At 45.2% G+C, this 22,100-nt stretch overlaps 1 protein-coding gene across 1 annotated transcript in view; it reads left to right on the top strand.

Moving 5' to 3' along the window:
* The first annotated feature begins 4,060 nt into the window (after positions 1-4,060).
* The window catches only part of LOC119406892 (uncharacterized), a 97,783-nt gene continuing 79,743 nt past the window's right edge, over positions 4,061-22,100 (top strand). Inside the window, exon 1 of the mRNA XM_037673664.1 lies at positions 4,061-4,261. Coding sequence (XP_037529592.1) covers positions 4,222-4,261 — 40 coding nt within the window. The 5' untranslated portion in view covers positions 4,061-4,221. The remainder of the gene's footprint in view (positions 4,262-22,100) is intronic.

Below are 22,100 nucleotides of genomic sequence, written 5' to 3' on the forward strand. Positions count from 1 at the left end.
TGTCCAATGCAGAAATTTCCGCACGCGAATTTTATTCACTACACGGTCGTCACAATCTACATATCCTCTGGCATGCTTGACTGTGCACTTTTTCTTAGACGATGTTTCTGGGGAGTTATTAACTTGCTTAGATAAGCCTTTAAACTTCGATGGGGTTTGAAAAACAATCATTGCAGCATGCTTTTCCCCGATATTTTCGAGAGCATGCGAAATCTTATGCATATACGGAATTATGCTCCTTGCTTGCTCAGATTACTTTGCTGCACTCTTACTGTTAAGTAAATATTTTTGTAGCTATTAGGAAAAGCCGGGTATCCGCTATTATTAAGCTTCGTGATTTGTTGCTGAATACTATCACCGACCCTGTGGTCACATGACCTTCTGACGGTCTGTGTTAAGCGTGAGGAAACAATGACTCTCTTTACCAGTTTAGTGTGACCCGATACGGAAGCAGCAACTTGTTGCTTCGAGTTTTGTATTTCCAGCATGTATCGGACGCGTGGAAAGTTAACTTTAAGTCTAAAACTTGCCAGCTGTTGTTACATGGCATCGCGGCTGTGAACTCGAGCCTCTCGGTGTGCCTGTCTGAAGAAATCCAAAGTTTTCGTTTCTTTATATTCCGCGAAGCACGTGCCCATGTGGGAAACTAATCAAGAAATCGTCCACGTAACGAAAGCATCTCTAAGCCCCCAAATTGCTCATTTTTTCTAGCAAAATTCTGTCTCCTCTAGCTAAAAAAATGCCACAGAAATACGAAACCAACGACAAATGGTTTGCCGTCATCTGGCGTCATTAGGCTACTTTTACATTGCGCCTAATTAGCTAATTAATTAAAATCAACTGTGCAACATATTTAGTACTCACTTTAGGGCCACGTGCGTTTCGTTACGTTGTAGAGGGCATTCCAAAACGAGCGATCCAATTTTTAGCGGCAACGTACATGCTGCGTGGTGATTTCTTCGGGCGTTTAAAAAAGTCCACGAAAAAAATTATGGCTCCAATCCACGCTATGAAGGTGGTTGGACAGCGAAGCTGTAAACGACGCCCAGAACGATGACCCATTGCGGCATCGCTTGAATGGTCTTCCGCATTAGAATCGCACAAGAGTAAGATTGCCGTCTGACCTTCACCGGGAGCGAAGGCCAAGAAGTGCGCCTGATATTGCAGACCGGCTATGCATGTTTCATCGTAAACAACCGTCTGACTCGACGCGTTCATAGCCATGGCGCATTGCTTTGGGTCATCCAAGTTGTCGACGTCCATCAGCCTCTCGACCTCGTCGTCGTCTATCTACCCTTCGTCCGCAAGACGTTCGAAAGTCTGTGGGTTGAAGCGAATGTTGTTGAACTTGTAGAGCGGACTCTGGAGAAGAACGCCTATTAAACTTAGAATCTGCACCCTTCAAACAGTTGACAGCATTGCACCTTCTTCGCTACGCTGAGCGAGAACGTCTATTGAATTTATAATCTGCACCCTTGAAACGGAGCGTCCGAGCACGACACCCTTCTTCTTTCTTTTTGCTCACGCGTTTATTGCCCACGGAGACGGAACCGCCGAGGGCTAGAAGTATACGGCTTCGCTGTAATATTAATTAAAACCACGTGACCGCGCTCATGCCCTGCAGTATTGCAGCGCTATCAACCGTGCTTGGAACGAAAGAGCCGAGCGTGCCGACCGTGGTGAAATGAGCCGCCCACGGCTCCAGGTATCGGCTTCACAGCGCGTCAGCATTTTAGGTGCGAAGCAGCTTATGCGCTCGGGCCTGTCGTCGTAGCCCATAACGGTGTCTCCTGTCGTCACCGGTCAAGGTAAAGCAAGTGGCAAATAAGACGGCGTGTTCGCTCAGTGAAAGCTCGCGAGAACGCGCGCTCGCCCGCGAAAGACAATGCCACGTGCGCTTCCCCGAGTGACAAAGCGTTGGCTCGGGAAAAGCTCTGCTTCTGTGATGGACGCTGTCGACGATGGGCGCTGGACGCTGTCTGCAGCAATGAGAGGACGCTGTCCCCTCATTCCTAATGACGTGTCCCCATGGGAAACACCGGTGCATCGCACCTTCCCAGGTTTCACGTTACTGGAGCCGTCTTGTATATAATATAGTATAGCAGGGGGTGGGAAAGGGCAGTGAGGGTGAGGAGGAGGGCAACGCTACCAGCTCCGCCGCTTCCTTAGTCTTCGCACAGCTAGTGAGTATTTGACGGCACCGCGCGGCAAGGAAGCGCCGTCGTCCCCGATAAGCGATAGGCTGACGGTCCGCGCGCACGGCTGTGAGCGAGGGTCGTGGTGGACCTCAAGGTCCGCCGGCTACCAGACTGTCTTGTTGAAAAAGAGACGGCCGGTCCGAAACGAACAGTTCAAGCTCGCCGTTGGTCCGTGCGGCGTTCGCAAAAACTCGGCCTTGCTTTGGCGAGTACGTGCCACTGAAAGCGGATATGTGCCAAGCAGCTCCTAGCATAGCCATCGATGCCTAATGATAGGCAATCGATAACCAATCAACAGCTAATCGATCATCGAAAAATAACCAATAAATTCTAGAAAATGCTTGGATGTGCTTTGCATGGTCCAAATGCATGACCGATACCTTGATAACCAATCGATAGCCGATCAATAGCTGATCGATAATCGATCAATAATCAATACATTATAGGAAATCCTTGGATGAGCTTAGCATGACCCCCCCCCCCCCAAGAAAAGTATGACCGGCACGTTGTGATAACCAATCGATAATCGCCAATGAATAATTGATCAATAACTAATAAATTCTAGAAAATCCTTGGTCGTGCTTACCCTAGCCGTGTGTAGTACAATATAGCAAGGGGTGGGAAAGGGAAGTGATGGTGAGGAGGAGGGCAAGGAGGGTATGAGAGGGTTGAGTTGAGTTGAGTTGAGTTTATTTACCACGTACAGTTGTACATAGCATAGTCTTGTGCATAGCATAGCATAGCATAGCATAACATAGCATAGGTAGAGCATAGCATAGTCTTGTGCAGTATAGTACAGCAAAAGGTGGGAAAGGAAAGTGAAAAGAAGGGAAATTAGGGAGGCTTCCTCAACACTAGTGCGTAGCTGCCCCAACTTTTGGAACAACATGAATAAAAAAAAAAGGCTTCGTGCGCAGGAGCGAGAGGCAGCTCGTGAGGAGCAATAACGATGACGATGAAATACGTCTGCTAGGCTGATGAAGACCAAGTTCCAACAAGGATGTTTCAAGCGCTAAGAAATTACAAACGCGCGTTCACGTGTCCATTAAACTGCGTACGAAAGCGGAGGTTTAATCGCATAAGTTAAAAGAAGATGGGAGAAAACCCAAGCCGGGTGTGGCGCGCAAATAATCCGCACCATGCCACTAATAAAAAAGAACGCCAGACTTGCTTTCAAAACTAAAGCAGGGTTTTAGCACGGGCTAGATGGTATTCCACTGCAAAGTTTCGTATTTTTCTGCGCTGTGCGCAGAAAAATACGAAAGGACAGAAAGAAGAAGGAAGAGCGCTCGTCCATGTCGTTCTTTCTGTCCTGTCGTCTTTTTCTGCACTGCATGCAAGCTTGCTTTCAAAAGCCTCTAGGGGCCAAACACGTACAACCTATTAAATGTGCTCAGCGCCTGTATGCGTACAAAAGAAGAGCTACTTGTTACACATAAAAGATGCGAGATAAGACTTCCCGCTTCACGGTCTTTAAAAGTAAATTGGGCTTTATTTCTTCTTTTAGTGTCCGGCACCAATCAACTCAATCCAATCAGTTCTGGCTTCAGCGCTGATTGCATGGTTTCAGCTTCTTATGAAGGAGCTATTTCAAGAAGGAGACCCAAAAGAGAGGACATCGCAGGCTCTGAAGATTATTGCCTCGGCTCAGCAGTGCACGTGTGGGCGCTCATTCAAAGCACGCTGAAAAGGAGCGTCCAGTAACAAGAAGCCGAGGAGCAAAGGCGCTGCATCAAATGCTCGGGGCACCTCGCGGCCGCTGACCCAATAGTCTAGCTCCGTACTTTGCTCACAGATGGCGGGACGAGTTCCAAATTGGCCGGTGAGACCGGCTCGGGACGGCTCTCTTCTTTCCCGTCTTTGCGAGCGCGTTGCGTTGCAGACGACACACGTTCGGCGCCAAGTGCGGCGGTTCTTGTGTGTAGTTCAGCTCCGTGCTTTTTGCTCTTGATTGGTGCGCTTTAGTGGTCGGTGCACTTGTCACCTTGGCACCGAGGCGAGACACCGTGGTTCTGAGGCGAGGATGCGGCCTCTCGTTCGGATATGGATACTTTGCGTCACAGGTGAGACACCGTTTGAGCCGCCTCACTGCATCGCGCGGCTGACTATGAGAAGCACGTGCGTTATTAATCTTCGTGAGTGTGATGAGGAAAAAAAAACACGGCCGTGGTAGCATAACAGGCTGAGGCGTTGCGCTCTAAACTAGAGGTCGCGGGTTCGACTACCGCCATGGCGGCAACATTTAGATGGGGGCGAAATGTAATAACACCTATGTACCTTAAAGAATCCCAAGTTGTCAACATCAGTCGGGATTCCCCTACTGTGGAGTGCCTCATAATCATATTGGCCTTTCGGCACGTGAAACCCATGAATTATTATTATATTAGTGTGGTGATAAATCCATGATGTTTCGAAAATACTTAAGACAAAAACAATAAAGCGAGATGGAGAGCAACGTGCTTACAGGCACAGACAATTGTAAACGAAGCATTGATTGCAAGACGAGAGATGTATTATTTTTATCCTCACCATGCGTGCGAGTTTCTAAGAGTAGCAGCTACACAATCTTGCATTATAGGCTCTCTAGAAGAAGCGCCCGCGGAAAGCGTAAAGAAGTGACAGACAAATTTCTTATTTCGTACAAAACGCTGCCGGTTACATAATCAAAGTCATTCTATAATAACTCCGCATTTTCCAGTGTTTTATAACACATACCTGTTTCTTACTAATAGATGCGTTTTACAGTTAGCCTGCTTAACTTCGAGTTGTAGAACTTTTTGTGTAAAATTTGTTGTCATTCCATGGAAATAAGATGAAATGTTGCATCGTGTCCTTATATTTCTTCTTGTCATTTCACTTTTTTTCCCACACGACGGGAGATAAAGAAAGAGAGATCAAATATTAGAAAGGAAGATACATCGACACTTGTTGGACAAAATTGTTGTTTCTAGGTGCCGGTAAATTCTTCTTTGCATATCATCTTCAATTTCAAATGTTTGAAATACGTGCTGATGTACTATTTTTATTTTAGCACTAATGTGATTTCATTTACTGCTCTGTGAGATTTCTCGAATACTTTGCACATCTGCGAACTCATTTCGAAACCGATTATGTCATTAGGACCATTGGGAGATGGAAGCGGAAGCAGACATCAAAGCCTTTGAATAACATAATTTCTGCAGTGGACGATAGATGAAAGGTGTGGCCTACTAGTCCCGAGGACAAGAAAATCATGATTGCGCGATTGCATGGCTACCGCTTGCCGTGAGCTGAGAGAATAAGTGACCCACCAGTTATTTTGCTTTCACGCAAGAACACAAAAAAAGTTTTGAAAGAACCAGAGGCTCAACTAGAGGCGATTAAGAGTTGAGAAAGTTCTTGTTGCTCTATAAAGGCAAAAAAATAAATAAAACACGCTTAAATTTATGACATATCACAATATTGTACCGACACAGGGGCCTACATGCGAACTTAAAGAAAAATAAAAGATGATACGAAAGCTTCGTAAATTCTTTCTTTTCTGATATTCAAATCTTAGTGCAAATGGATGGGTATTTGACACGCCAGTTTATGTATCTGAATTGATTTAATGTTTCTCTTTATTATCTATTATATGCAGCCTCTACAAATTCTTGCCTGGCTGCACATACATCTAGCATGTTATAGTCTAAGTTTGTAGAGTCATACATGGAGTAACGTCTTCATGCATAGCACACGCACAGAGTCAATGTTACACGGTAACAGTTTTAAAAAGTGTAGGCCGTTAACAATGACGAGCACATGCATTCTTCCTGTGGCTTGTCGGAACCTGCTGCCGCTGCTTTATTTATTTTCTTTCCTATGTTCCGATTTTCTTAGGCGCAGTATTCAACCAGGGCGCAATTCCCCAAAAATTGTTTTACGCTGAAATTGTTCATAAAGGGCAATTCCAACCGGTTTTCTCGCTGGACCTGATGATTCTGATGGTGATCCCGATGTTGTTCGCGACGGCTGTTTACAAATATCAAAGCGCATTTACGAATGCAAAGATTCGCGAAATTTGGCAGCAGGTTACTTGCAGTAAATAGCGTTCGCGCGAAAATTTTTTCTGTATTCTCAATAAATATCTTTGTCCAAACGACGTGAATGAGAGTTAACAGAAAATCAAGCCAAGGGAAGTAGAGGGGATAGTACTTATAGTAATTATGATATATAGTGGACCAAAAGACAACTTGCCGGCGGCAGGCACCGAACCTGCAACCTTCGAATAAAGCGTCCGATGCTCTACCAATAGAGCTACGGTGGCGGTAGTCCTCCCGTCCACTTTATTGGACATATCTGTGCATTTAAACCTGGGAGTGCTAGTCAGCGCCGCTCGTAGCCACGACGGCGAGAGTGGGACAGTCTTTCTTTTGCCAGCTGGCGTTTTCGCTCTGGTTTGCTTATTTTCCACGCATAAAAATTGTGTAGTATACTTCATTTACCCGGTACAAATATTTTCTTACTTTTATTACTCTAAAGGCTTTGCACTTCTACATACTACAAATTTTATCACAAGAAACTTTTAACGTCTTAGGCATGTTCATAGTAGCATTGCTTGTTCATCAGACGCATTTTTCGGTGATCCATTATATAAGTTGCATGGAGTATTCAGCAGGGTCAGAAAGAGATTGTATTGCTTGGATAAGGAACTTCCATGTTTAGCCATCGCTCCTTTCTTTCTTTCGCGTGCATCCTTGTGTGTTACAGTACTTATAAGTGAAAAAAGAAAAAAGAAAAGAAAAAACAACAGAATCTGACAGTCTCGCTTGGAGGTTAAGCATTGAAAAACAATAGAAAGTTAAGTTATGCTTGAGTTTCTTGCACATTGTTGTAACAATGTGCGGGGAAGACATGAAGCAACGCTGCATGTGAGGCACTTGAGGCTAGACGGCAAGAACATCGTGTTGGCCAATACCAGGCCTGTGGCAACGCTGGCACACTGAGAAACGCCAGCAGCAACGTTACAAGCGCCGCACCCCAGTGGCGTACAAGATGAAAAAGAAGAGGAAGAGAAAAAAAAATACGAAGAAAACAATTCACGATTATTGTGATAGACAATTTGTATAGCGTTTTCACTGAAGAAGCGTTTCTTAATGCAGCTTCATGTCTGCACCATGATCGAATGAACGGCGACTCGATGACGCTGCGGCAGTGTTGTGAAAACGCGCCAATCGTTCCAACGCGCTGGCACGCACGAAGGAAGTTCACCGGGAAACCATAAGCGTTCTGGAAAACGTGCCGCGTTCCTGAAGGCATTTACTCGCACGCGGGATATTCAATAAGGTGTTGTGCTGGACCAGGGGCGTAGCCAGAAATTTTTTTCGGGGGGGGGGGGGTTCAACCATATCTTATGTATGTTCGTGCGTGCGTTTGTATGTGTGCGTGTATATGTACGCAAGCAAAACCGAAAAATTTCGGGGGGGGGGGGGGTTGAACCCCCCCAACCCCCCCCTTGGCTACGCCCCTGTGCTGGACATGATGTGCCTTGTGGCTTGTGCATGTGGAGTAGTGGAGTGCATAAGGCTACGGTACTGGAGGTCCAGAGTTCAAATACCACTGTCAGAACATTTTGAAACACTTTATTTATGTTCATTCGTTGTACGTGTGCTGCATTGACTTTTTCTCTCTCTTTTGATTTCTCTTCACCACGCGCGCGCGCGTGCGCGTGTGTGTGACGTCACTCAGATGCCGGGTCGGCTCTTATGGCTGGGAGATAGCTAAGGATATGCTGTAAGCATGTGAAAGCTGCATATTCGTTGAGAGCGAACAAGAAGCTTTTGTGAATTTTACATGTAAATGTCTGAGTTTGTTTTCAGCGAAGCACACGCACGCACGCACACGCACGCACACGCACACACTCACACACACACGCGCACACACACACACTCAAGGGCGTTCTATGCGCATTACTATATCAGAGTGCGGTTATTATTTAGAACCATCGACGCATTCATTCCGATAAGAAATTTCCTGCATAAAGACTTTCCCGTATGACACATCTCTGCTGGAGTTTGCTTCGAATATTTCTAATACGCTGCATTCTACTCCACTTACGCAACTGCCCGTTTTTCGCAATGCCTTTGTAGCCTCAACTACTGTGTCAGCGCTTCCGCATTTATTCCTTTGCCCGTAATTAGCGCGCGGCAGAGTGGAACCACGGAAAGTGGCCCGCGAACGCCTCGCTTTTTTCCTGTATCACTGAGCGCTGCCAGAGTATGGTGCAGTTGCTTGCTAGCTCTTGATTCCATGTCGCAAGAGGCAGGTCGGTGAAAAGGAAGAAGGGCGAGAAAACTTAGAAGAGATGGTATAAGGTGTCTTGAAGCAGGGCCCTCTTTCATACACGATCGGCAATGCGGTGGTTTGTACTGCTATTAATAATAATATCTGGGGTTTAACGTCCCAAAACCACAATATGATTATGAGAGACGTCGTATAGTGGAGGGCTCCGGAAATTTCGACCACCTGGGGCTCTTTAAAGGGATACAAAAGGCAAATAATAAGTCGACGTTGATTGTTGAAATAGCTGTCCAGAAACGTCGTAGTGCTACTGATGTGCCAAGGAAAGGCTTATTTTGAAGTAAAATCACGTTTTAGTGGTCCGCATCGCGTTAGCGCACTTCAAATCGCCCGCCTGAAAGCGGTATTTTGCACGTCGCTGTTGCCGTGCCCAACGTTGCCCGCCTGTACTGCGCGGCGGCGTGCACTGGCGGCGTGCACTATTCGGGCATCCGGCAACATCACATGCATGCGGTATTTTGTCGAACTTTCTATCAGAGCTACTTTCACGAGCGTGCAAAACGCACGCGGCAATACGCGATACCGAAACTACCGCTGAGACGTGACCGCGTGAGCGAAGCAGGGCGCCGGGCGAAGCGCAGTTCGGCGAAAACGGAACTTTTGAATCAAGCGTGCCGTTCCCCATGGCAACGCCGAAGAGGTTCTTTTTTCCATGAATCAAACAGAAACGAACAAGCAGCATTTTATTACGTCTCTTGATGCACGGAAGGTTTTTTTTATTGCAGCTAGTTTGATTACTAGTGATCAATTGTAGTCGGGCGCTCTCACGTCATCGGGATCACTTCCAAAATGTCCCACTCGTGGCGCTCATCGTGTGACACATTTAGCTAAATTTCTCGGTAAGTAGGGCACTGCTGTTGATAATACTGCCGTTCTAGACGTTGTCATACATTGAGCTTTCACTCTGACATAAATTGTTATTTGCCTGTAGTGTCCCTTTAACGTGCACCTAAATCTATGTACACGGGCCTCAAACATTTTCGCGTCTGTCGAAAATGCAGCCGCCGCGGCCGGGATTCGATCCCGCGACCTTCGCGTCAGCAGTCGAGTGCCACAACCACCAGACCACCGTGGCGGGGCTATACTGTTATTAAGGCGATAGCCTCACGCGATGGTGGCCTTGAGCTAAAAGCCGTCAACACGAAATCGTACAAAATAAGGGAGTTGTATACGAACAAGTCATGATATATATATATATATATATATATATATATATATATATTGTCACGGGCGGAGAAAGGCAGGAAAGTAAACCAGAGTTGAAACATCCGGTTTGCTACCCTGCACTAGGGGGAGGAGGAATAGGCAAGAAAGATGGAAAAGTAGCCTAGAGATGAGCAGGCGCTCAAGAAACAAACAAACAAAAAACAAAAGGATTCGATCCCCAATAATGGTAACAGGTAATCTTTTTCTTCTTAGAGTGTACTTTGGCGACAGGTTAGTAAGAAACCGTCAACGTTTCCGGGTTCTTGAAAGGTGTGACATGGAAGGCGCAACGCCGGGCCAGTACAGAAAAAGTTTAAGGAAGACAGACGGCAGGCGTAATTGTGTAAGCGGTGTATGTCCGACTTCTCCATTTTTCATTACCTCGATCTATTTATGTTGAAGTGCTGTTCGCGGCTTTAGAAGAATGACTGCAGAAAAATGATGAAGCATGTTGTAGCTACAACAACAGATATTAAGGAATGAGACTGAAAACATGAGTAATCACTTAAAGTGGGTGCGCCAAGAACTTTAGGGCTTCGTATTAGGATTGTGACTCACCCGTTTGGTTTACTCGATTTATTTAATTTAGAAGATCTGTTGAAGACTGAGTTATCTGCGTCCTCTCCTGTTCCTTCCTTGAAAGATAAAAATTTCTGCCGATTCTGACGTAGTGTTAAGATAAAATTCGTAGTAATAGAAAACTTCGAAACAGGAGATTGAAAATTCTACAACACTTAGCAGCGCGGCAGCTGTCAGCGCCATGAAAACAAAGCACGAACTTTTTTTTCCCTTTGAAACGCTTCTTCGCGGAATGCCTTCAGGATCGTAAGTAAACGAAAGTCGTGACTATATGTTAAGTCAAGTGCTTTACCACCGGCGAAAGGGCGATGAAAGCTTCTTCGAGAGAGAGAGCATGCATGAATAAGGAAGAACATGTTAGCTATGAAATATGTTCAACAGAGTGACATCAAACATATTGCAGGCAAGACATGAGCACAATGTTTCAACGCATAATCACCTACGCATTACTGACGGCAGAACGATATGCGCTACCATACGATGGGCGTTTCTGGAAGCAGCCCTTACCGGACTTTCACGAGAATCGGCCTTTTTTGCTTCTTTGTTGGCTAATCGTTGGCCATGAGTGATGCTCTTCCGTGGTCGGCGATGAATGACCGCGCTGTCCGGTCGGTGGGGCCCTCTGGACAATCCATTACTTCGCACTCGAAACGATTCCCTCGTGTCTGCGAGCTGAAACAGGGAGAAGGTCATCCCTGTCAGGCGCCGTCGGATAGAATGAGCGGAGCGTCGTGCTACCTTGGGCCTCTGCTTTGTGGCCTAATTTATTGTGTGTTCCCTGTGCCGGCCCACACGAGAATTTCGCCAGTATCTAGGGATACTGTGCGTATTTACCTATGTTACCGTAGAATGTCTGCATGAATAGAGTGTATTCTTAAGTCACAATTATACCTATACGAACACTTGTGAACGGTTGGACACTGGGTGCGTAGGTATGTATACATTCGTGAGCAGTAGGAGAGAGAACGCCGAATCCTTGTTTAATCGGCGATTCCCCTTAATGCATGTGACGTGTTGAATGACAAGAAATGCGTTTCCACTAGGGCATTTAGTGTTATGAGCATATTTGCGCTTGTCATCTGCATTTACCCGCTATGGCGTTTAAAAGGTAATTTCGGTGTTCTCTTTCGTATTGCTCACGAATGTACTTTGTGTATGTGCAAAGTATTAACTCTTCTCCGGCTCGTCATCCAGTTTTCATCCCGTTTCCCTAGGAGAGAACAGCAAACCGATCTCAGCATTGTTAACCACCCCGCCTTTCGTTTATATCTCGCAATATATATATCAAGCTCCTAAATTTGAGGCCGCCCACTTTTTATGCGTGACAATTTATATGCTGAATCCACCAGTAAACTATTCGTGAGTCCCTCTGTCACGTAAGACGATCGACGCCATGAAGAAATAAACAGTTTTCTTGGCGGTACTGGATTTCGAACACAGGCCCCCGAAAGGCCCATGAAAGAGCGGAGAACCTCGGCCTGCGCGTCCCGACATAGCACTAGACGAGAGTGGGCGAAGACCTCATACTCATCGCTCCGGACCAAATAAATGTCTTTTCTTTCTCTCTCTCCCCCCCCCCCCCCCCCCCCGCGCGCGCGCGCTCCGAAGGCGAGTGTCTTAACCACTGGGATGAACGCCTGCGCTTACGGGATATAAATGTACCTGAACCATATGAATGCGTTGTACCCGCGGTAATCATTATTATTATTATTATTATTGTTGTTGTTTGATTTGAGAAATAGAAAAAAAAGAACCCACTGCATTCCAACCGGTTCCTGAGCGCATTTCAAAATCCATCAAGTGCTGTACTTTCTACAATATTGGCTAAGAGACAATTTCACTCACAGATTGTTCTATGCAAAAATGGAGTTTTCAATGTATCAGCGCGGTTTATAAAACCTACACCTTCTTCGAACAACATGATCTCGATCGCGCAGCCCGTTCACGTGCCTTTTGATAGTAGTAGTTTCTGAGGTTTTGTGTGCCAATACCGCGGCATAATTATTGAGCATGCCTTAATCGCAGGTTCCGGGCTAATTCTGACCACATGAGGCTCTTTAACGTGCGCCTAAATCTGAGTAAATGAGTGTTTTTTGCATTTTGCCCTCATCAAAATGTGGCCGTTGAGGCCGGTAATCAAACCAGCGTCCTTGAGAATAACAATGCAACACGTTACCTGATAACTTACGGTAGTGGTTTTGTTTTGATACAAGCCTTAATAATTCCAATATTATACTGAGAAAGTACATAAACGAATGGCGAATTACATAACATATTACATAGAATGCATGAAGGCAAGTAACAAGAAACAAACCAGCGTTCGCGTCAGAGTATGTGCGACAACGGTACGGGATTAAATTTTTCACGCGCTGCGACTCTTAATTAGACAACAGTACTGGAATGCTCATTTCCATATCACTACCTCCTTTTTGCTCTGACGCAGAACCGGAAATGAACTCATTTATCTGAGCGCGCAAAAGAACGAGGGAAATGCGGACGGGTGCGTTCACCGCCATAACGGCAGGAAACTTAAGCGTGACGGTTGGTGGACACTGCGCGTACCTTGCTTCGTACGTGCAAAAAAAAAAAGCAAACGAAGCGGCAAGAGTAGGGATAATTATTGCAGAGAGTGTCCCGTGAAAAGACAGCCTCTAAGCGAGTCATTTTTCAACCGCGAATGGAACGTGTCATATCCCTACTGCGCCGTAAGGATTCAACGTTCCCGTCGTTCTTCAGGTAGACGTTATAAATCGGGCAAGTTGGCTAACTTCATGCCAGAACGAATCGGGCAATTCTTGAAACCCACTAAGACAAGTACACAAGTTCACAGATGAATCCATCTTAAAGGTCAACGTTTTCTTGAAAACTCCTGACGCTTCTTTATCACTTCGCCTTCTCGCTTTAGCGAAGACGAAGTGAGCGCGCAGCTCGTACACCTCGAGCGACACTTTTCTTACCTAGCTTTTTTTTATTACCAGTCGTGCTGACGTCAGCGACTCCGCATTTTCAGACTCGTGGGTGATATATGAGGCTTTCGCGTTAATAAAGCTGTATAACTGCACGAAAGCAGTGATCAATGACTCGCAGTCATGCTATAAAAAGAATACGCCAGTTTTTATATAATGAGAACTGCTTATTGATACACGGAAAGAATGCTAAGTGTACCGTTAACGGCCGTGGCACCATAGATTGTCGGGTCAAGGAATATAGCTGATATTCTTGTCCAGATTAGGAGAAGCGAGAGTTGGGTAGGCCATGTTATTTGTAGAACAGAGGACTTGTATTATATGACAGCATTAACATGGCCAACATTATTCAGTGTTATTACAGAAATATAGTGGGCGCGAAGATGAGGACGGGCAATCGAGGACAGCAGAAATCACGGTGGGATTTGGGATGTGATGGGGTATTTGCAGGTACACAAAGGGGGCTTTGACACGATACGGGAGTAATGAAGATTTATATATGGCTGTAAAAGCCTTCTTTCTGAACGGGATGCAATATAAATAGGCTCATTCCGACGAAGCTTTTAGGAATCCATTTTATGACCTACTTTTCGACTCATGTGGTAGCAGGACATGGAGTTCGAGTAGGACAGGGAAAACGGGTACAAAGTCAGCGCAGCTTGCACTGAGGCGCAATGCTAAATAGACAGCGGAGCCGATCGGCACCAACGTTGTTGCTCTTTGGCTAAGTTTTGAAATTTTTCCTTTTCTTTCTTCCTCTGTTTTTTTCTTTTTCTCTCTTGTCTCTGTTTTTGTGTATGTATTTTTTGCCTCTGTTTATTTATATTTCTTTCTATCTCTTTCTATCGCTCTCTATTCTCTTTCTCTCTCGTTCACGCCTTCTTTTATTTGTCTTCGGTCTCTTTATTTATGTCTTTCTTTTTCTTTGTACGCTATGCTTTATTATCTCCCCTCCTCCTCACCCTCACATCTGTCCTCCTCGCCCTGACTTATTTTTCCTGCCCCCTTACTGTACTTTACTATACAAGACTATGTACTATGCTCGGCTAACATGCCTGCATAGGCGAGTGGTTAAGGAGGAGGAAAACGAGAGAGAGGAGAGACAGGGATGTTAACCTGTTTTAAATAACCGGTATGCTACCCTGCACAGAGGGAAGGGATGGGGGAGGTTAAAAGAAAAGTAAAGAAAGAGAGAAAGAGAGGGGAACACACACGCACACACAACTTCACAGCGCAGAGCGGCAGTCTTGTGCGGTATGCGGCATCATTAGGAGTCTACAGCCGCTCGTGCAAGTCTGTTGTCCTTAGGAATTTGAGCAATGCCTTGGTTGCTTGATTTCTCGATGACTTTTCAGGATGAAACCAGTTGCGGTGATTTCAAATACAATCTGGACTCCGCCGAAGAGCTATGGTGGCTTTCACGAAGTCATATTCGTTTCGGATAGGGATGGCCGACAACGCTCTTTGCGACGCCTGCGGCACCGAGGAGACCTTGCAGCATATCTTCTGCGACTGTCCTCGCTACGATGCGCAGAGACGATCCCTCTTATTCGCTCTCGCTCGTCTTCACAACGGAACGATGACACTAGAAACAATTCGCCGAGTGGTTAAGACGCTCGCCGTCGGGAAGAATATTTTTACCGCTAGAATTTTTCTCTTTCCCTATTTCTCTTTCTTTTTCTCTCTTTCTTTCTCTATCTCTCTGCACTCGTTGTCTCACCCATAAGAGTTATTGCAGCACGCGCCGGAGCAATCGGTACACGTGCGAAGCAGAAAATGAAGACGACGACGATGAAGAAGAAGACGAAGAGAGCGCGTGCTGGTATCGCGGCGCAGCTGTGGCGTTAGCAGTTGCTAGGAAACACGAGGCACCCCGAGGAGGTTTTTTTTTTGTACACACCTTGTACACAACAAAGCTTTTACGACCTGCTTAAACATCTTCGCTATTAAAAAAGAAAGGAGGGCAGGTTAACCAGACGCATGTCTGGTTTGTTATCCTACGCATGGGAAAGGGTGTTAAGGGGTGAAAAAAAAAACAGTTAAACAGAGAGGGAAAGGGAAGGAGAGAGGCAGACAGACGGACATGTAGGCAGAAGCGAAAGAAAGAAAGAGAGAATGAAAGACAGGGAGGTTGACTTTAGCCAGACACAAAATGAGGCCTTGATTTTTGCAGCACGCTGATGGCGTATTTTTTCTTTTTCAAGGAGACGAGGGCTTGCAATGTGATCAGCCTCTGTCGCCATGCTATCGGACTCCTGAGTTGTCCTTGGGGGGCAATAATCAGACAAGTTGTTTTCCCGCCTGCGAATGTGATATCGTAGGAAGGGCCCCACGTTACGTCCTGTTTCTGATTTGTGCGTGCTAATGAGCCTCTCCATGCCGTATCTCACCACGAGATTATTACTTGGCGTGGGTTGCCATGCCGTTTCTTTTACTCAGCAATCACGGGACCAATGTCGTGATGGTGGCCCATGTTCACCATTTGTTATTAGTAGTTGCTTTTCTTGATTTTATTACGCAATATTGAGAATATGTAAGCGTTTTAGAGCGGCACCGGCTACTCCTTTTGACAAACAACTTTATATAGCGGGTGTCCCAAATACAGTGCAGCACGATTTAAAAAAGAGGAATGTCGCAACGCGAAGCACACCTAGAACATATTGTTCCCAGTATAATGTAGTAGCCACTACTAATTCTTTCGTTAATGAGGTTTAGTTAATTAGTCCCAATTATGTTTCTAACTCGACAAGTACTCACCAAATCATTAAAATGTCAATGAGGCATATGTATTAATAATTGCTGGGGTTTAACGTCCCAAAACCACGACATGATTATGAGAGACGCCGTAGTGGAGGGCTCTGGAAATTTCGATCTCCTGGGGTTCTTTAACGTGCACCTAAATCTAAGTACACGGGCCTCAAGCATTTTCACCTCCATCGAAAATGCGGCCGCCGCGGCCGGGATTCGATCCCGCGACCTGCGGTTGGGCAGTCGAGCACCATAACCACTAGACCACCGTGGCGGGTGATGGGGCATACGGAGGCATGTTCAAAGGACGTCTAAGTGCGTTATTCTCACAACGTACTAATTGCGTGCTCACTTTTTTTTGCTAATAAAGAAAGCCCGCGATATCTGAAAAATGACGCGGGACTAGATTGCAGCACTCATCAGGGAGCAGCGACCTCAAACAGGATCACTGTGAGGTAGCAAGTCAAGACTACGCTCCCACCTTTTGCGGGTGGGGGCGTAGTTACGTGTTATCTTTTCATATTTCGCGTGCTTTATGCATTATATATATATAGATATATACTGGCAATAAAGTAAAATGCCTGCACTGAACAGAACAAAGGCGAAAAAACTAAGCCAGACTCGTATACAGGGTATATATACTCTTTAAATATATTTCACGACAAAAATGACTTATAACGCAATGACCTATCTTGACACGCCTTGGTAAGTATCAAGATACACCATAATTTTCACCAAAGTTTCATCGATACGGAAGTGCTGGAAAACTTGCATACATTATGCGAGTCGTAGTTTCCGTCCTTGCTCAAATGGTAGAGCATCGGACGCGTAGTTCGAAGGTTGTGTATTCAGATCCCACCGACGGAAAGGGTGATTTTTTGTTCGCTTCAATTAACTTCAATTTGCTTCCGAATTAGTACACTACAGTTAAAGAGAACAATTAACGCCCTCTGTGCTTTCCCAGGTCTTACTATCTGTTCGATTCATGTGGTTTTGTCAAACATATAAAGAAGCCCCTCGGAAAAAAAATTCCCCTTCTTTCGCATAAGATATGTCATACGAGTCGCATAATATGTCGAATTTTGCAAAACAGCAACATGTTTGCCAATCTAGTGAATAAAAGGCGACATCTACGTTGAGCCGCACTTTTGTGAAGCTGGTAATTAAATTTTGCACGCGATAGCATGTTATGAAGGTGTCGATCCCTTAAGACGGGGTAAATTGGAGGTCGTTGGGAGAGGCTTTCTTCCTGCGGTGGGCATAAAAAATGAACTGAGAATGATGATGATGAAGTGTACTGTGTTTTGCTGGCAGTTCATTACAATTTATAGATTTCCAGACATCTCGCGTAGCGTGAGAGTTATAAAGATTTGCAATTTTTGTAAGGCTACGTTTTATCTAAAGAAATGATTCTTGCTTGCAATTAGTTGAGTCGGTCGATCGCTGACACAAGGATAGACTTCACACATGGTAGAATCCGCTACTTAGCTAAGCGTAACCCACCCTTCTGTTTAATATCAGGCTGTAGCGGCGAACAGACGTGTCCAGAATTAGAGCCGACGTCTGACAGTCGTCCACATTGTTGTGTTGTTATCACAGCTGAAAGCAGGCAGTCGGCGACCTAGCAGTCCAATCAGTTTGCTAGATTGAAGCTGCGCGAAGACAACCTCGTCGCTTGCATCGCAGTCGAGTGACGCTATCGAGGGAGGGCACTTTTCGCAAGCTGCCGTACGCAATGACAAACAATACGGAGCACCACGAACTTGGTATGCAGCGACGACGCTGATAATACACCGCGCACAGCGCGCTCGACTCAGTATCCATGCAGGGCACGTTTTCCTTGATCGCGTAGGCATAGCCACGAGGACGCACAGACGTGTGGCGTATTTCATTGGTCGCGTGGTCGAATGCACCAGGATGGTTGCTCGACTGTTTTCCCGCTGGGCGAACCGTCTCACTTTCAATTAGCCTCCTCTGCCAGTGGAGAAACAGCGCCTGTGTCATGCGCAATACAAAACCACTGTTGCTGTTTTTCAGAAGTACACGCCTTAGCGAAACTTTATGAATAACTCATTTGAGTATATGTGTGTGCGTGACTGCACGTGTTATTTGTGTGTATATGTGATCGTTGCAGATACCATAGTGAACACCCGACACCCGGAGTAGCAAGCCAGGCAATAAACCAGGCTAACATCTCCGGTGTTGTCATTTTGTAATTCTTACCTCCCGATCTTTTCAATAAGTGAAAGTGACTGCTGAGTATCCGCGTGCTCGCAAGCGCTATGCAGTTTCAGTTATTCAAAAACCCTGTTTTCATGCACTTATGCCTCTCTCTTCATAACATACACGTAAGCCCGGAACGCGATAAACCAACACGTCAGTAATTAAAATCCCTTTATATTACCTTGGTTCCGTGGCTCACCCCTAAGCGATTTCATGCTTGGAAAATTGTGTTATTATCCTAGTCCTTGAGGTAGGTTCGTGCATGACATCAGCGCTTACCTGTGAGCTTACAGCTGAAAGTTGAGTGCATGTGCAGGTATCGGCAAGCGTTACCGACTACGTGGTGGTGGAATAATCAATTGATTTGTTCCTGCGTTCAAATTAAGCACTCAGAACGGCATATATCAGAGTCCCTAGTGGTCACCGCCAGATGTATCTCTGTCACATTCGGTTCAATGTGCAGTGTGATCCCCTCTTCATAGGAAGCGGCTATCACAGTAAAAACCGAAATTTCGCGCTCAGCAGGAGAACGCCGAATCTACCGAGTCCCCGGTTTGGTCGCGTCTGTGCCAAGTCCTTTAATTTTGCTAAGATCATTATTAGACTTTATACAGGAAGCAAACTTGCATGTGTATTTTGACACCACCAATTACTGTGCCTAAGGGCAGGCTTTCGAAATAAAAAAAAAGCTTTAAGCACGCTCTTTATGCCGCATATACATCCATAAAAAAACTATTTCCTGTTACTCTTTTTGGTGTGTCCTGACCTGCCACATGCATAACTGTTCGTAACCCTTTCAGTCCTCAATTTTGCTTAACAGGTAGAAAAATTTTTTCTTGTTGAGTTTTCTTTACTAACACTTCAAAAGCACGAAAATAATGTATTCTGAGCACCCCCATCAGTATATAATATAAATGGCACCACGCACGATATACAGGGCACCAGGGCTTAGGGGTTGTAAAGTGAAATATGGGGAATTTCGATACTGCTGTTTATTTTTACCCTGTTAACTCGTGTAATTATTGTGAAGCTAGCATGTCAGCAACCATGAATTAGTTAGCGCGTCTGAAAGGTCCAAAAGCAAGTTTTTGCGCTCGTGATACACTGCTCTTCATTGCACTTGCATTGCCGTTGTCCAAGTATTGGACGCCTTCAATGGATCGCCGAATCTGCGTTTAGTGCGCCGAAATTATTTCCACCCATGCCTGCAAGGGCGAGCTGATGAAACTGAATTTCATCGTCGTTATCTTCAAGCTCCCTCACGCACCATTCATATAATGCAGCAAACGTATTCAAATCCATTATGTACAATTTTGTTATTGGAGCCCCCCTGCAAAATTAGCAAAGAAATCCAGGCTTACTTCTCGAGCAGAATAACAAGAAATCGGAAGCTGACACAAGCGCGCTGACTCTGGATCAGCATACAGTGCATCCAGAGCTCTGACAACGACTGAGCCCTGGTGTCCTATCTCGAGGCGATGAAGAAAGCATTGCCGAGGGCGACGCGTAAACGTTAGGAATGACCAACATTGTGAATAAGCCGGTAAACACCTTAGAAACAACCCAGAAATTTACCGAGAAGTTAGTTATACAATAAAATGTCATCAAATATTCGGTGGCGGCGTTTGTCGTCTTTTTCATCCGCCATCTTGCTTTCAATTTTGCATAGTTCCGAAGAAGACGATGATTAAAAAAAAGTACTACCTATGTTTGCGCAAGTGCATTGGGTATACCTCATACGCTTGTTTGAATTTCTTAGTTATTTGTGTCATTATTTATAGGAATATTTATTCGTGTACACGAATAAATATTCCGATACGATATATTACCTGTTACTCTTCTTGGTGAGTCCTGACCTGCTACATAACTATTTTTAAAATTACACCTTAAATTTCTTTTGGAACTAACTCTCTTTTTGAGGCTCGACACTCCAAAAGACAGTTAGCGTGTACCTTTAAAGAGAGTTATGTATTTGGTAAGCCAGGACCCACCAACGGGAGTAACAGATGAGCTTTTTTTTTTTTTTTTTTTTTTTTGCTCAAGTGCAAAGCAGATACATAATACATCGGGAGCAAAAAATATGCTCCTTCAGTAAGTTCTTCCCTTCGCTCTTCAACTTCGCTGTTCTCTTTCCCAATGGTCAGTCGGCAAATGTGTTCCGATAAACAGTTTAAGCAACCCCGCTGGTGATGATTTATGGGTTTCATGAAATCGCAGTGAGCATTGCGACGCTATATCGTAAATACAATATGTCAGGCAAGGGTGGTATTATTGCAAATCCCCTTTCAAATGGGTACTTAGCGGAAGTAAGTGAGGCAGATGGGTGGATTGGATTTCGGGAACAGGGTATCATGGATCAGATTCAAGGAGACTCGAAACTTACCTAACGTAGAAACGAGAAAACAACGAAAGATGCACGACAATGTCATTTTGATAATTCCTCACCAATTGGCCATGGTATCAAAAACTATAGCAGCAACTTGTCTTGGTTGGTGAAGAATTCTATTGTTGAAGAGGTGATAGACACACAGAAAATGTGAGCGACAACTAAACCCGCCATATAGGGGCAATTTCCCCGGGTTAAAAACGACTTTCTTTTTTTAGAGGGGTGGGGGGCGGGTGGAGGGACGGCTTACCGCGCTCCCATAGTTGAGTAGATAGTATTTTTTAATTGTCGACCATTTTCCTTGACGCCTCCCACTAATCAAGCGCAGCTCTTCTGAAAGAGAAACAAAAATGACATCTATCCAGTACCAGGACAAACCTAATGAACTGTTTGTAATTGCCTTAATATTTCTGTTGACCATGTTCCTATTTTAACGGATATGCTTCATAATAATTTTACTTGTGAGTGCATGAAAAATATTTATTTAATGTTTATCCGCGGCGAACTGTGCAACCGCCCACGGTGTTCAGCACTCTTCCCAGAAAGACTTTATTTGTACGCTAGCAATCGAACCTGTACATAGTGATTCCGATTGTTTCCTTCTTTTCGTGCTCGTTTGCCGATTTAAAATCAATTTCACGATGTCGGGATAGCCGGCTCTGACGCAGCCAACCTTCAGACGTTTTCACATCTAAATAAAAAAATTATGTCACTAGGAAGCTTTCTTGGTCTGTATAGACGTTTTTGTAGATTCGTGCTACAAACAGGTTGATGGCGAATTTTGTTGGGCGAGTTGGTGATTCATTATACTTGAAATACGAGAGCGCAATTTAAACATGGACTTAGGAAGACAAGAAAAGTTCTTGTCCTTGTCTTCCTAAGTTCCTGTTTAAGTTACGCGCTCGTATTTCAAGTATCCTTTCACGAACCTGTCTCCACAATCAGCAGAACCGATTTTACAAGCTTAGCTCCTGTGCCAAGACGTGAGCGAGCTGGCGGGTGACTTCGCATAATTACAATCGGCAGTATACACACAACAAATAAAACCAGTAGCCGCAGTTTCGCTCGCATTAACCCCATTTGCGGCACGCGAGCGTGTACCGCGGTCGGGGAGTACGCCGCCCGTAGGCAATGTAGGCAATGCAATTTGCGTGGGCGCGTGGTAGTGGGCGTGAGATGACGCGCTAAAGCGCGATGCTCTTCATGGTCGAATGAGTTGATGGGCCCCGCAATCTCGACTGTCGCGGCGCAAACAGGCGACTGCGCCTTGTGATGCAAATGCAAAGCTGGGCGTTCCCAACGCACGTACCCATCGCTTCTTAAAGGGGCAATGGCACACTGAGGAGATGCAGAATATACTCCACACTCCTCACACGATAGACTATCGTACTTTAACGGAAACTTAAAAAAAAAAAACTTGGAGGAAGCTGAAGCTTCGCCATTAATAGTGGAACACGATAGCGTCATTGCGCCTAC

This window comes from Rhipicephalus sanguineus, chromosome 10 (genome assembly GCF_013339695.2).
Source record: "Rhipicephalus sanguineus isolate Rsan-2018 chromosome 10, BIME_Rsan_1.4, whole genome shotgun sequence".
Lineage (NCBI taxonomy): Eukaryota > Metazoa > Arthropoda > Arachnida > Ixodida > Ixodidae > Rhipicephalus > Rhipicephalus sanguineus.